We start from the raw sequence: 13,552 nt of genomic DNA on the forward strand, positions 1-13,552 counted from the left end.
GAAATTTAATAATTAATGGAAAAATCTGTAATATTTAACTTACATAGCACCATTAAATGATCCAAAACAAATGCTGAGTAAATTTTTTTGTTCAGTATAAAATTTATTTATTGTTATTATTATATATTTTTTTTCACTTACAGCTTAGGGTAAAACTGCCTTCTGAATTGAAAACATTATATATAATGTGATCTCTTGGAGGTCAAACGTGTAAAAACTGAACACGTAGATTTTCCTATCATTATGATAGGAAAGTAATGAAATACTGAGGAATAATGAATTAACTCAAGAAATTTCTTGTGCTTCTAATAGAAAAATAAAAAAAGATACATATATCTAAATAAAATTAATCATATATATATATGCAAACATATACTGCATCATAAACTAGTGCAATATACTTCTGTTCCAATTCTTCACAATAATATATTTTACATACAAAAATATACAAAGCATAAATAAATTACATACACTATTTCAAAGGTCTATGTGTAGATATTATGCTACAGAATCTTGATTATTAGGTTTATTGTAAAATCTTATGTACACATTACTAACATCATCTTTTGGGAAAAAGCGGGTGGGGGAGCACTAAGTATGCTTATAAAATAGAAAATGCAGCAAGCACAAATTGACAGTAAAATGAGCAAGACAAAGTCTGAGTCACTTCATAAAATGCAAACTGCAAAATTTTACAAGCTATTCTCACTAACGATTGCATCTTCTCTTAGCAGATCTTGTTTTTGGCTTGTGTTTGTAAACTGAGGAAGGAATGAAGAATTCTTCATTTTGTTTCCCAACACATTTCTTGCATATTTTGTTCCACCTGAGATATATCAAGAGCCATATCCCAACACTTCTCACGAAGAGATAAGTCTTTAATTGAAGTCACCTGAAGGTCTAACTGTTAGAAGAGAATGTAAAACTGTATTAGAAGTAAACAGAAATAAATAATTTTATCAATATGCTATACATTAAGTTTGATGATATATGGTGCACACTGATTATTGTAATCAGGGATAATGTTATCACTTTTATGAAGTCGTGATCAGATGTATATGAATACATAGAAAAACAGAATTTATTGTAATTAGTGCTCTGGTTTATGTTATTTCTTTTTATTTTATTATTTTATTTTTTTCCTGCCATATCATGATTTGCAGTGGAAGTAATTAGTAACATCCAAATTTGTTCTTGACCTCCAACATATTGTGTAGCTAGTTACCAATTCTGCTTCATGCAGTTGTTGGTGTAGTTACTCCATGAAAGAAAGTACTGTATCTGTACTCCTACCAATCTGATTGTTTTACAGTAGAGCATTAACCCTTTTCTAATTCTTGATTTTAATGGTTTGTAAGGATTTACAGAAGCATTATGACAGTTTCATTTTTATTGATGACTTTCTCAAAGAAATAGTGGCCATTCAAATTAAAGTATTTTATATTGATTGATTTTAATGTTTTCTTTCTGTCTACTTTGATCTTTTTATGTACATATTTCTGCTCTGTATCAATAAACAATGCTGAACAGTTGCATTCTTGTAACTGTTCAGCATTATTTCCATCAGTTATTGTTATTACTAAGTCCAGCATCTTAGCTTTGCCTGGAAACACTGATGGAAATAATTCTCTCAGCACCATTGTTATATTGTTTGATGTCTTCAAATGATTCAATATGAGATCCTTTTTAGGAGCATTTCAATTTTGAGATCATAAAAAAGTTACAAGGGGCAAGATCAAATGAGTATGGCAGGGTAAGTCAAATTTAGGCCAGTGTTCAAAACAGTGGTCCAAAACTGCCTTACCAAATGAGTGGTGCAAGCATATTACAGGTAACCCTCGTATAACACGGTAGTTAGGTTCCTATAAAATGTCGTGTTGTGCAAAACTGTTTATACGGGACTGAGAAAGGGTACAAAAAGGAAGGTTACATTCCAAAATTTAACAAAAAATACACTATTTTGTTAACAAAATGTTAACAAAAATACACCATTCTAGATTTCGTGTATCTTCTGGTCTCTTTAAAAAAAATTAATCTGGGTTTGTTTTTGCTTTTGCTTGATAAATCTTTGTGATTTTCATTGTATGGAACTAAGCATTTTTGAAGCTCCCTTTTGAACTTTGGGCTCCTTTCATTGAAGAATTTGCATTCAAAAAATAAGATTCTAATTGCTCGACTAACTTTATGCCTTCCTGTATGTTTTTAGTGTAAAACTTGGAAGTTTAGAATTTTCATCTGCACTATCATCCTCTGAATTGATTTGGTTTCACCAAATCCACTTCGCCAGCCTCTTTTTCTACCAGTAATTCTTGAATGTCTTCAGTAATCATATATATTTTTTTATTTTTTAGGAGCATCGACAACTAAAGGCCATGTTATTCTGTGTATATTATCTGTAAATTGCGTGTGTCCTGAGGTAGATTTTCTTTTTTGCTGGACAAAAAACTAACAGTTTCCGGGAGAAAAATCCATGCCACCCTCGCCTGACTGACTCAATCACGTTGTGAAAAAGACCCATAAAAATTCCTCCCATCATCGATGGGATTCAAACTCAGGACTTTTCCACCCAGTGTGGAGTGGAGGACGATTCTATTAACTGTGCTACACACGAGGCTTCAGTAGTCATATCATCAAACCCTACCCCTCCTACCAACTTAGCAAGCTCTACTATCGCATGGATTCCATTTTCTACCGGTTCGACCATATTTCCTGATTGAACTCACTCTGGCCATACATTTTTCCACACGCATTTAATGTTGACGGTTTAGTGATAAAGTTATGATTCTTATATAGTCCACATTTGAGAAATGTTTCTATGCCTCCATCATTTCAATAGATTCGGAATCAGTTTTTTCCCAAAAGCCATTGTAACAATTTTGTGATGTAATGAGTTTTAAAGGTGGATAGAATGCCTTGATCTAACGGCTGAATGAAAGAAGTTGTATTAACTTAGTACAACTGTGGTGGTAGAAACATAACTTCAATGTTTGGATGACTTAAATCTTTTGGACGGCCTGGTGTGCTATCCAATAGTAATAAAACTTTGAAATATAGATTTTTCCACAAGTTCAATAGCATAAAATGTAACACAGGGATTTCCCAACAAAATAAATACAGGGATTTCTCAATATTATTTTATTTTATTATTTTATTTATTTTTTTTTGACTAACGAGTCAACAGCAGGGATTAAAAAAGAGTGGAAATGTTGAAAAATTACATCCAACATAATAGCAGGGTTTTCCCTGCACAAAAGCCCAAAAATACTGTGTTATGTGAGGTTTACTGAAATTCTCTAACCATGTTATTTAAGTACCGTGTTGTGCGAGGAGTGCTGCAATTTATCAATCATGTTAGAGTGAAACCGTGTTTTAGAAGTACAGTGTTATAGAGGGGTTGCCTGTATAATGGTGAAAAATCCACTTGTCCAGTCAAAAAAAAAAAAAAAAAACTTGAGGAATAAATTGGTAATGGACAATTCCGTTAATACTGAAAGAGGAAATTAGCATGATTTTCAGAGAAATGTTTCCAGTCATAGCAGCAATACTGGAATATAGGTAATAAGTGAGCAGGAAAGAGCACTCTGAAAGTGACCATGCTCAATAAAGGTTAATGTTTATATATATATATATATATATAATTAATAGTTAACAGAGCAGCAATGGCTCAATATGTTCTATGTTATAAGTAAATTAGTTTAGAAATGGAAGATTTACCTCTATGATGTCTTGTAGAACACTTCAGTGCTGATACTCTCCATAGTTGAATAATTATACAAATAGATTACATGCATTCTCACTCCCTCGTAGACAAGATCAGCGATCCAATGTACCCCAGAACCGGAGACCCGCGGACCCCAAGCCCATGGATTCACTTTGTATTTATTTGGTCTCAAATCATTTAAATTATTTTTAAAATACAGACGCATTGTACTCTCTTGCTCAAAGATTGGGGCGGTGATTCAATGTATTTTGGGGTCGGGCTTGGGGTCCACAGGTCTCCGATTCCAGGGTGCATTGGATCACTGATCTTGTCTACAAGGGAGTGGAATGCATGTAATCTATTTGTATAATTATTCAACTACGGAGAGTATCAGCACTGAAGTGTTCTACAAGACAATCATAGAGATAAATCTTCAATTTCTAAACTAATATATATATATATATATATATATTAAATGTAATTTTAAAATAAAAGTTACAGTGGATGAGGATGAAAAGGTTTTCAGTTGATGAAAAATTAATAGGTCAGGTATGATAGACGCACCTAAAAGCACAAAGCAGCATTAAAGGATGCAAAAGTATATATGAATAGATATATCAGATAAAGTATGCATAGATGGAGGTGAAAATTACACAAAGTGCCAGTAAGTAGAAAGGTGAGGATAGTAGAAAAAGAAGTATAGTAGATATGTAAAAGGTGAAAGAATGTTAATATCCTAAAAATTATGATGAATTAAGAAAACTATGGGCTGAATTACAAAGTCAATAGGAGGTGAGTGAACTGTAAAGTAAAATTAATAATAATAAAATAAAATACAATACAAATAAATAAAAATAAAATAAAAAGTGGTAAAGCTGTCATCAGATATGGGCGGACATATTTAGATAAAAGTCGAATACAGGTAAGGCAAATATGCAGAATCTGATGTCAGCTGAAGTAAATATTGATACATGGTCAGGTATTTCATCAGGGAACTACACCTGACCATGTATCAGGAACTGCGTTTCTATACTTGTCCATAGTAGTAGAAGAAAGGTGAAATGCCAAAAAGCAAACAAAAAAATTAATTAGCACATTCTTATACAATATGGACAAGGTAGTCCCAATGCAGTGTCAATTATTAAGGTAAAAATAAGGATCAAGTTAGAATAAAATATAGTAAGTGTTTTCGGAATGGGAAAAGGTGTTTTTTATAAAAATATGTAGAGTTTAGAGTAAGATATAAATGTTGTAATTTTGTGGAAACTGGAATTAAATAATTTAGAACAAGCACATGGTATAGGGTGAGGTATTAAATTGAGTGCTACAGTGCATGATGTCAAAACTGAAAGGGTGGTTAACAATCACTGCCCAAGCAGTGTTCCTTCAAGATGACTTAGCTATTGATAATGGTAAGAAAAATGGCAGGTATGTCTTAATGAAACAAAATTCAAGGTCTTACACCTGGATAATAAAAACCCCAACTTAATTTATAATGATGGGATTGGATTAAAAACAGAAGAAGAAAGATATATAGGACACACCATAGGCAAGGAGGGCCTATGGTGTCCTTTTCATTTATCTAACATTTGCCTGTAAAAATGGGGAAGTCATAATCCCACTGCACTTGGAATATTCTACGTTTGGAGATAGCACTAAAAAAAATATGAAGATTACTGAAAGGGTCCAAAGAGAGGCAATGAGCTTGATGAGATCAGCAAAAGGGTCATACAAGAAAAGATTTTGAATATGAGGGCTATGGAGCTTGGTAACTAGACACCTTAGAAGGAATGTGATTGAGGTCTTGGAAGAAGTAATAAAATGACAGAAAATAAAATGTTCATGGTTATAAATAATACTACAAAACTAGGGAACATAAATTAAAATTACAGAAAAAGAGCACTGAACTGTAAAAGGTTTTTTGGCCAGTAAGTTGTTAATTACTGGAATAGATTACCTCCATGGGTAGTTGAGGTTGACAGCTTAGGGAAATTCAAAGGTCAAGTACCTAAACAAGGAGGGAAACTCATAGGTAGTTTTATTTTTATATTATTTATTAATTTTATTTTGCATCTTTGTTCTATCTTTTATATGATCTTTTAATATTCCTTATGACCTGAGAGATGCCATGCTAATATGTGTTGACCATTAACATTTCTGCTATACTACCTATTACCCTATTAATTGTTGTTGTTATTTGGTTTTTAGGAGCATTAGCAACTAAGGCCATATTGCTCCGGGATATGCGGTGGTCATTCCCTGACCTTTCCGCATCCTCCATATTTGGTGGCGACGGGCTCGAACCCCGGTCTAATCAAGAAGCATGTGCTACGCACTGCTGCTCCTTCCCACCTGGCTACGGAGGTGCCTACCCTATTAATTACATTAGGCATTATTTAAATATGCATTCTGGTGTCTCGCTCACTTACAAGCTGATATATATATAAATATTTTTTGAAAAGATTCTGTGATTACTAAAATAAATTAATATAATTCTATAGGTTGTATACAAGCCAAAAATCATTGGCCTCAGGAGAGAGAGATTCCTTTTGACTGGAGAAGTGCCAATGAATCGTCAATACATAAAGGCAATTCTAAGAATGAAGTCAGTAACTACAGAGTAGTTAGTCTGACTTCAGTAGTAGGGGAAAATCAGGGAAGCAATGACCAAGGGTGCAATCCAGGGCATCCTGAAGGTCACAACAACATGGCTTTGTTAAGGGAAAATCATATTTAACTAAACTTGTAAGCTATTTCATCACATTACTCACGAGCTGGATGTAGGGAAAAATTGACATAGTTAATTTGGATTTTAGTAAGGCATTTGACTCACAGTTCCTCATGAGAGTATACTGTATAAGCTGAAACATGCTGGGATTACTAGAAGGATTCTAAAATGGATCACAGGATGGCTGCAGGGCAAAAGGCAGAGGGGTTGTGATTGAGGATATTCTTCAGATTGGTGCAACATAAGAAGTGAGGGTCCCCCAAGAATTGGTTCTTGGATGCACTGTTCTTTTTAATTTTCATAAACAAAGGCATAGAGAGCATGATGTCAAAATTTTCACATGTTGTAAAAGTTGGGAGAGTCGTTAATGATCAGTGCCAAGTAATGCTCCTTCAGGACGACTTCAACAGAAGTCAGAAAAGTGGCAGCTATGTTTTAATGAAGCGAAATGCAAGTCTTACGTCTTATACTTGGGGAGTACCAAACCCAAAATAATTTATACACTTGGTAGGGTTGAATTAAAAACAGTGGAGAAAGAAAGGGATCAGGGAGTTATATGGCAGATATGAAGTTCTCTGAGCAGTGTAAATAGGTGGACAGAAAAGTCCATGGTGTCCTATCAATGATTTATTGAACAAATTCCTGATAGGGAAGTTGTAATCCTACTGTATGAAGCAATTGCAAAACTGTATGAGGCAGTCGTAAAACTGTATTTGGAATACTGTGTGACCTGTCTAAAAACAGGCACTGAGCTTTTTGAAAGTGTCGAAAGACAGTCAACCCACATTGTGATATTGGCAAAAGGGGAACCCTACAGGGAAAGACTGATTATGTGAGCTACAGAGCTTGGCTACGTGGCACATTAGAATGGACCTGGTTGAGGTTTATAAGGGAATGGGAGGGAACAGAAAAATGAATGAAGGTGAAATTTTCACCTGTTATAAAGGATTTCAACAATGGTGGTTAGCTGTGATAGTTGCTATTTTATGTGTTCTTGTTAAAAGTGTTTCTAAATATGGTTCTAAAGTGCTTGCTTTAAATACTCTTGTGATACACAGATATATTATGATAAGGTCTACCAGGTTTGACGATTTCTAATCAAGGAAAGGTAGTATTCAAGTAGATTTATGATAAGCCTGTTTTGGCAGTTAGAGTATTCTCTGTTTTAACTATCAGTTCCAGTTGCCTATGCTTTAGCATAGTGCTGGTACTTCAAAATTTCAAGACTTTTAAAAATCTGCAAGGTATGGATGAAGGGATCTTCAAATATGTGGTTGGAGGGTATATCTGGCTGATTAGTTTCATCTGAGTTTGGAACAAAATATCTTCTTAGCGGAAAAGATATATAATTTTAAAGAATTTTAGATTGATATAGTAAAGGCCTATACAGTCATTGTTAATGAAGGAAGAAGGCTGGTAGTGCTCCCTATATGGTTATTAGTGTCCTCTCATAATTAAAAAAAAAAAAAAAAAAAATTGTTTATCAAATGAAGTCAGATACACACAGGGTTGATCTCACATGTAAAAAAATTTGTGGTGTTAAAATGAAAGAAGTTGCAGGTTCTACAAATCTTGAAAGTGGTGCTAAGGAGTCTAATCTCACTGTTGGTACAGAGACCACTAAGTCTGCAAATTTTAAACGTAAATTGAGGAAGAATTGAAATTCTTCACGTAAACTAGAATTTCAGGATACAAGTATATCTTAAGGTAAATTGTCACTGAGCCAAAGCAAAGAATCTTCTGAGGCCTCTATCTCTGGGGGCATAGGTGAGAAGATGTTGCAATAGGAGAAGGTTCTCTCAGGTAATGCTATCATATTAGCACAATTGTATAGTTAAGATAATAATTGTATAGTTAAGACAATGATACGGACATTGTACTTTTGACAACATGTAGATCTCCTGAATATTCCATCCAAACACATCATCAGAGGTGGTTTATGCTATGGTGGGGAAGAAAGTTCAATTGGATCACTGTGTTCATCGTGCAGTAGGTCTCCCGTATTAAGATGAAATAATAGGAGGAAATTCAAGATCAATATGCCTAAGAATGATTAGGATAAGGAATTAGCATTAGTTGAGGCATATGATGCAAGAAAGCAAGCTTATGTAGCATCAGCCAAAAAAAAAAAAAAAAAAAAAAAAAAAAAACTTACCATTTCACCCATCCGATCACTCCAAATGTTTGTCTAGTTCGGCCTTAAATTTATTTAAGCTATCAACTTCCACAACAACAGTTGGAATTCTATTCCAGCAATCAACTACACGCTGGCAAAGGGCAAACTTCCGCACATCTATTCTAGAACTGTCTTTCCTCAATTTAAATCTATGCCCCCTCAGGTTCTTAGTCTGAGCAAGCAGAAGTATCCAGCATTGAGCCTGCTCAAACCATTCAAGGCCTTATACACCTCAATCTCCAGATGCTGCAACTTCCAGACCTAGTCTCCAGATACTGCAACTTCCAGAACTTAAACCTTTCTTCGTTCCCCTTCATTCCTCTCATCAATCTTGTTGCCCTTCTCTGTACTTGTTCTAGCAACTCTACATCCTTCCTAGAATGAGGGCCTCCAGACCTGTATACAGGTGGCCTGACCATTGCCTTATATAAAGGGATAATCACCACCTCCTTGTCTCTGCTAGCAAAATTCCTATATATCATTAACAAAACTCCATTTCCTGCTCTGGCAGCTTGTCGGTACTGGTCAGAGAACTTCATATCTGACTGTACAATTACCCCCAGGTCTTTTTCATTCTCCATCTCCCTGAGTGTAGTACCACAGAGTTGGTACATTTCTCTTGGGTTATTGCTACCCATATGTAGTACTTTGCAAAGTATTGCTACCCATATGCAGTACTTTGCATTTGTCAATGTTAAACTTCAGTTGCCACTTCAAAGCCCATCTGCCTAAATTTTCTAGATCATGTTGCAGTAGCATGCTATGTCATTAACAACCCTGCCAACCTCTGTATCATCTGCAAACTTGGACATTAAGCCCCTGATATACCTTCATAGATATCATTGATAAATACACAAAACAACAATGGGCCCAGCACCAAACCGTGGAGGACTCCACTAATAACATTAGTCCATGTAGAGCAGTGTCCATTTATTACCACTCTCTGCCATCTCCCACTCAACCATCCCTTTATCCATTGCAGTAACTTGCTCTTAATGCCATACCACTCCAATTTGTACAGCAGTCTTCCATGTGCAACAATATCAAAAGCTTTCCTGAAATCCAAGTATATGATATCAAAATTATTTTTAGCATCCAGTTCATTTGTGACCACATCGTAGTACCCAATCAAATTGGTCAGACAAGACTTCCCCTTAATAAACCCATGCTGTGTCTGAACTATTGCTGCTGTCTTGTCTAGGTGATCCTGTATCACTTCTTTAACAAGTGACTGCATTATTTTCCCCAGAACAGAAGTTACACTAACAGGTCTATAATTATTTGTGCCGCCCTTTGAACCCCCATTTGTGAACTGGGGATACATTTGCATATTTACAGTCCATGGGGACTTCCCCTGACTCTAAGTATGCTCTCATAATTATGGCTAAGTGTTTTCTTACTTCCCTTGTTGCCTCCTTCATTATAACTGGATAGATTCCATCTGTCCTGGGTGTTTAACTTCAACAATTTCTCCTCCACTTTGCTCTAATTTATCACAAAATCACTTAGTTCTCTGTTAGAGTTTGATAAACTTCTGGCATTCCCCTCCTTGAATAACTACTCATGTGTGAATGTCGATGCCAAATACTCATTCAGTTTATTAGCTATTTGAGCAGGGTCATCAATAGTCAAACCATCTATGTTAAGTACACCAATGCTACACCAATGTACACCAATGCTAGGAGTTTAGTAAATAAATTTGATGAATTTGAGGTACTGCTCAAAACATCAAAGGCAGATATTGTTGGGATATCAAAGACGTGGTGTCACACAGATATAAGGGATACAGAACTGGAATTTGGGGAGTACAACATCTACAGAAAGGATAGACAGGATAGGAAGGGGGGAGGGGTTATGCTATTAATTAAGAAACACATAAAAACCAAGGAAGTGAAGCCAGTCGACATCGCTGGACAGTGCAGTGTTGAGTCAGTTTGGTGTGACATAAGCATTGGGAGATCAAAATTGAGAGTAGGAGTGTGCTATAGGCCTAATGACTCTGATGAGTATAATAAGAAACTGTACAGGGAAATAGAGTGGGCCAGTAAATCAGAGAGTCTTATAATGGGAGATTTTAATTTCCCAGATATTGACTGGAATTTGGGGACTGGTCACTCACACACTAGCAGGGCTTTTGTGGATTTATTGGATGATTGTTTTCTACGTCAGCATGTTCGAGAGGCAACTAGAGGGAGTAATACTCTTGATTTGATTATCAGCAGGGATTCTTCATGCATTAAGAATCAGCAGATAAATGAATCACTAGGTGGCAGTGATCACAGTGTGCTGAAGTGGGATTTACTCAAAGAGGTAACTACCACTAGGGGTAAAGGGAAGGGTTATTGCTTCCATAAAGGCGACTGCGATGGACTGAGACAGTATTTAAATTCTATACAGTGGGACCAACTGATGATGTTACCAACAGCAAATTCAAAATGGGAAGCATTCAAAGAACTTATCTTGGAAGCTACTAGGCTTTACATACCAACTAAGAAATATTGTTCAAGATTTAGGCCAAAATGGATGTCAGATGAACTAATGAGGCATATGGCAGAGAAGAAAAATGCATGGGATACTTACAAATTAACACATGACACAGAAGCCTATGATAGATACAAGTTGATATGCAACCAAGTTACAAAGGAGGTTAGGCAGGCGAAGGCAGATTACGAGAAATCCTTGGCAAGGGATGCAAAGAAAAACAGCAAAGAGTTCTTTACTTATGTAAACTCTAGAAGGAAGGGGATGAATCAGATTGGTCCACTTGATATTGATGGGTCAACTGTTGATGATCCTACTCAGGTAGCAAACAAACTAAATGAATATTTTGCATCGACATTCACACATGAGGAGTTATTCAGCGAGGGGAATGCCAGAGGTGTATTCAACTCTAGCAGTAAGCTACAGAATCTTAAAATAACTGGGAGTAAAGTGGAGGAGAAATTGTTGAAGATAAACTCAAGAAAGGCACCCGGGGTGGATGGGATCTATCCAGTTATATTAAATGAGGCAGCAAAGGAAGTAAGCAAACCCTTAGCCATAATTATGAGAGCTTCCTTGAACTCAGGGGAGGTACCCATAGACTGGAAATGTGCAAATGTGACCCAAATTCACAAAGGAGGATCAAAGGCTGACACAAGTAATTATAGACCTGTGAGCTTAACTTCTGTTCCAGGAAAATTAATGGAGGCACTGGTTAAAGAAGCACTGCAGGATCATTTAGACAAGACTTCAGTTATAGCTCGGACACAGCATGGTTTTGTTAAGGGGAAGTCTTGCCTGACCAATTTGATTGGATACTATGATGCAGTCACAAAAGAACTGGATGCAGGGAATAGCTTTGATATTATATACTTGGATCTTAGAAAGGCTTTTGATACTGTTGCACATGGAAGACTGCTACACAAATTGGAGCAGTGTGACATTGGAGGCAAATTGCTGCTATGGATAAAGGGGTGGTTGAGGGGGAGAAGATAGGGAGTGGTAATCAATGGACACTGTTTTTTTTTTTTTTTTTTTTGATTTGGTAGTTGTTGGCGCATCGGCTTCTGTAGCCATATTGCACCTCCCAAGGTTTTTGCAGTACTTTGATCCAAGCCCGAGGCGGGAATCGAACCCGCGACCTTTGGGTTGCCGGGCAGGTACTTTACCCACTCGGCTAGCCCGGTCGGCCAATGGACACTGCTCATCGTGGACTAATGTTATTAGTGGAGTCCCTCAGGGCTCAGTGTTGGGTCCATTATTGTTTTCTGTATTTATAAATGATATTGATGATGGTATATCAAGCTTAATGTCCAAGTTTGCAGACAATACAAAGGTTGGCAGGGTTGTCAAGGACACTACTGACACTATGCTGCTGCTGCAACAGGATCTGGAAAGGTTGAGCAGATGGGCTGAGAGGTGGCAAATGAAGTTTAACATTGACAAATGTAAAGTACTACACATGGGAAACAGCAACCCCAGAGCAACGTATCAACTCTGTGGTACTACACTGACAGTGGTAGAGAATGAAAGGGACCTGGGGGTGGTTGTGTAGGCAGATATGAAGTTCTCTGAGCAGTGCAGACAGGCTGCAAGAGTAGCTCATGAAGTATTGTCAATGATATATAGGAATTTTTCCAGGAGGGATAAGGAGGTGATTATTCCCTTGTATAAGGCAATGGTCAGGCCATACCTAGAGTACTGTATACAGGTCTGGAGGCCTCATTTCAAGAAGGATGTAGAGCTGCTGGAACGAGTACAGAGAAGGGCAACAAGATTAGTGAATGGAACAAAGGGGTGCTCTTACGAAGAAAGGCTTAAGTTTTGCAAATTACAGTGTCTGGAGACTAGGCACCAGCGAGGTGATCTGATAGAGGTGTATAAAGCCTTGAATGGTTGGAGCATGCTCAATGCTGATGGGATTCTTGCTCTAGCTCAGAATAATCACCTGAGAGAGCATAAATTCAAATTGAGGAGAGACAGATGTAGGATAGACGTGCGGAAATTTGCCTTTAGGCAGCGGGTGGTTGGTTGGTGGAACAGACTTCCATCCCTTGTCGTGGAGGTTGATAGCCTAAATAAGTTTAAGGCTCAGCTGGACAGGTATTTTTGAACGAACAGAGGGGTGAAGTGGAAGTGGTTTTTTTTTTTTTTTTTTGGCTGATGCTGCATAAGCTTGCTTTCTTGCATCAAATGCCTCTACTAATGCTAATGCTAAAGTGGAAAAATCTGATTCATCCAGTTCCTTCTAGAGTTTACATAAGTAAAGAACTCTTTGCATCCTTTGCCAAAGATTTCTTGTAATCTGCCTTCACCTGCCTAACCTCCTTTGTCTGAGAGAGAGAATTTTTCTTCTCTGCCACGAGCCTCATTAATTCGTCTGGCATTCATTTAGGTGTGAACCTTGAAGAGTATTCCTTAGTTGGTATGAAAAGCCTAGTAAACTCCAAGATTAAGTCCCTGAAGG

At 36.7% G+C, this 13,552-nt stretch overlaps 1 protein-coding gene across 2 annotated transcripts in view; it reads right to left on the reverse strand.

The window, feature by feature from the left end:
• Positions 1 to 588: 588 nt before the first annotated feature.
• prd1 (pleckstrin homology domain-containing protein pruning defect 1) overlaps positions 589 to 13,552 on the reverse strand; it is a 218,090-nt gene continuing 205,126 nt past the window's right edge. For both annotated transcript variants that reach the window (XM_090382672.1, XM_090382670.1), the window contains exon 16: positions 589 to 904. In XM_090382672.1, the coding sequence (XP_090238798.1) occupies positions 785 to 904 (120 nt within the window). In that variant the 3' untranslated portion in view covers positions 589 to 784. The remainder of the gene's footprint in view (positions 905 to 13,552) is intronic.

This window comes from Mastigoproctus giganteus, chromosome 10, assembly GCF_048544385.1.
Source record: "Mastigoproctus giganteus isolate SK-2022 chromosome 10, ASM4854438v1, whole genome shotgun sequence".
In the NCBI taxonomy this organism is placed as follows: domain Eukaryota; kingdom Metazoa; phylum Arthropoda; class Arachnida; order Uropygi; family Thelyphonidae; genus Mastigoproctus; species Mastigoproctus giganteus.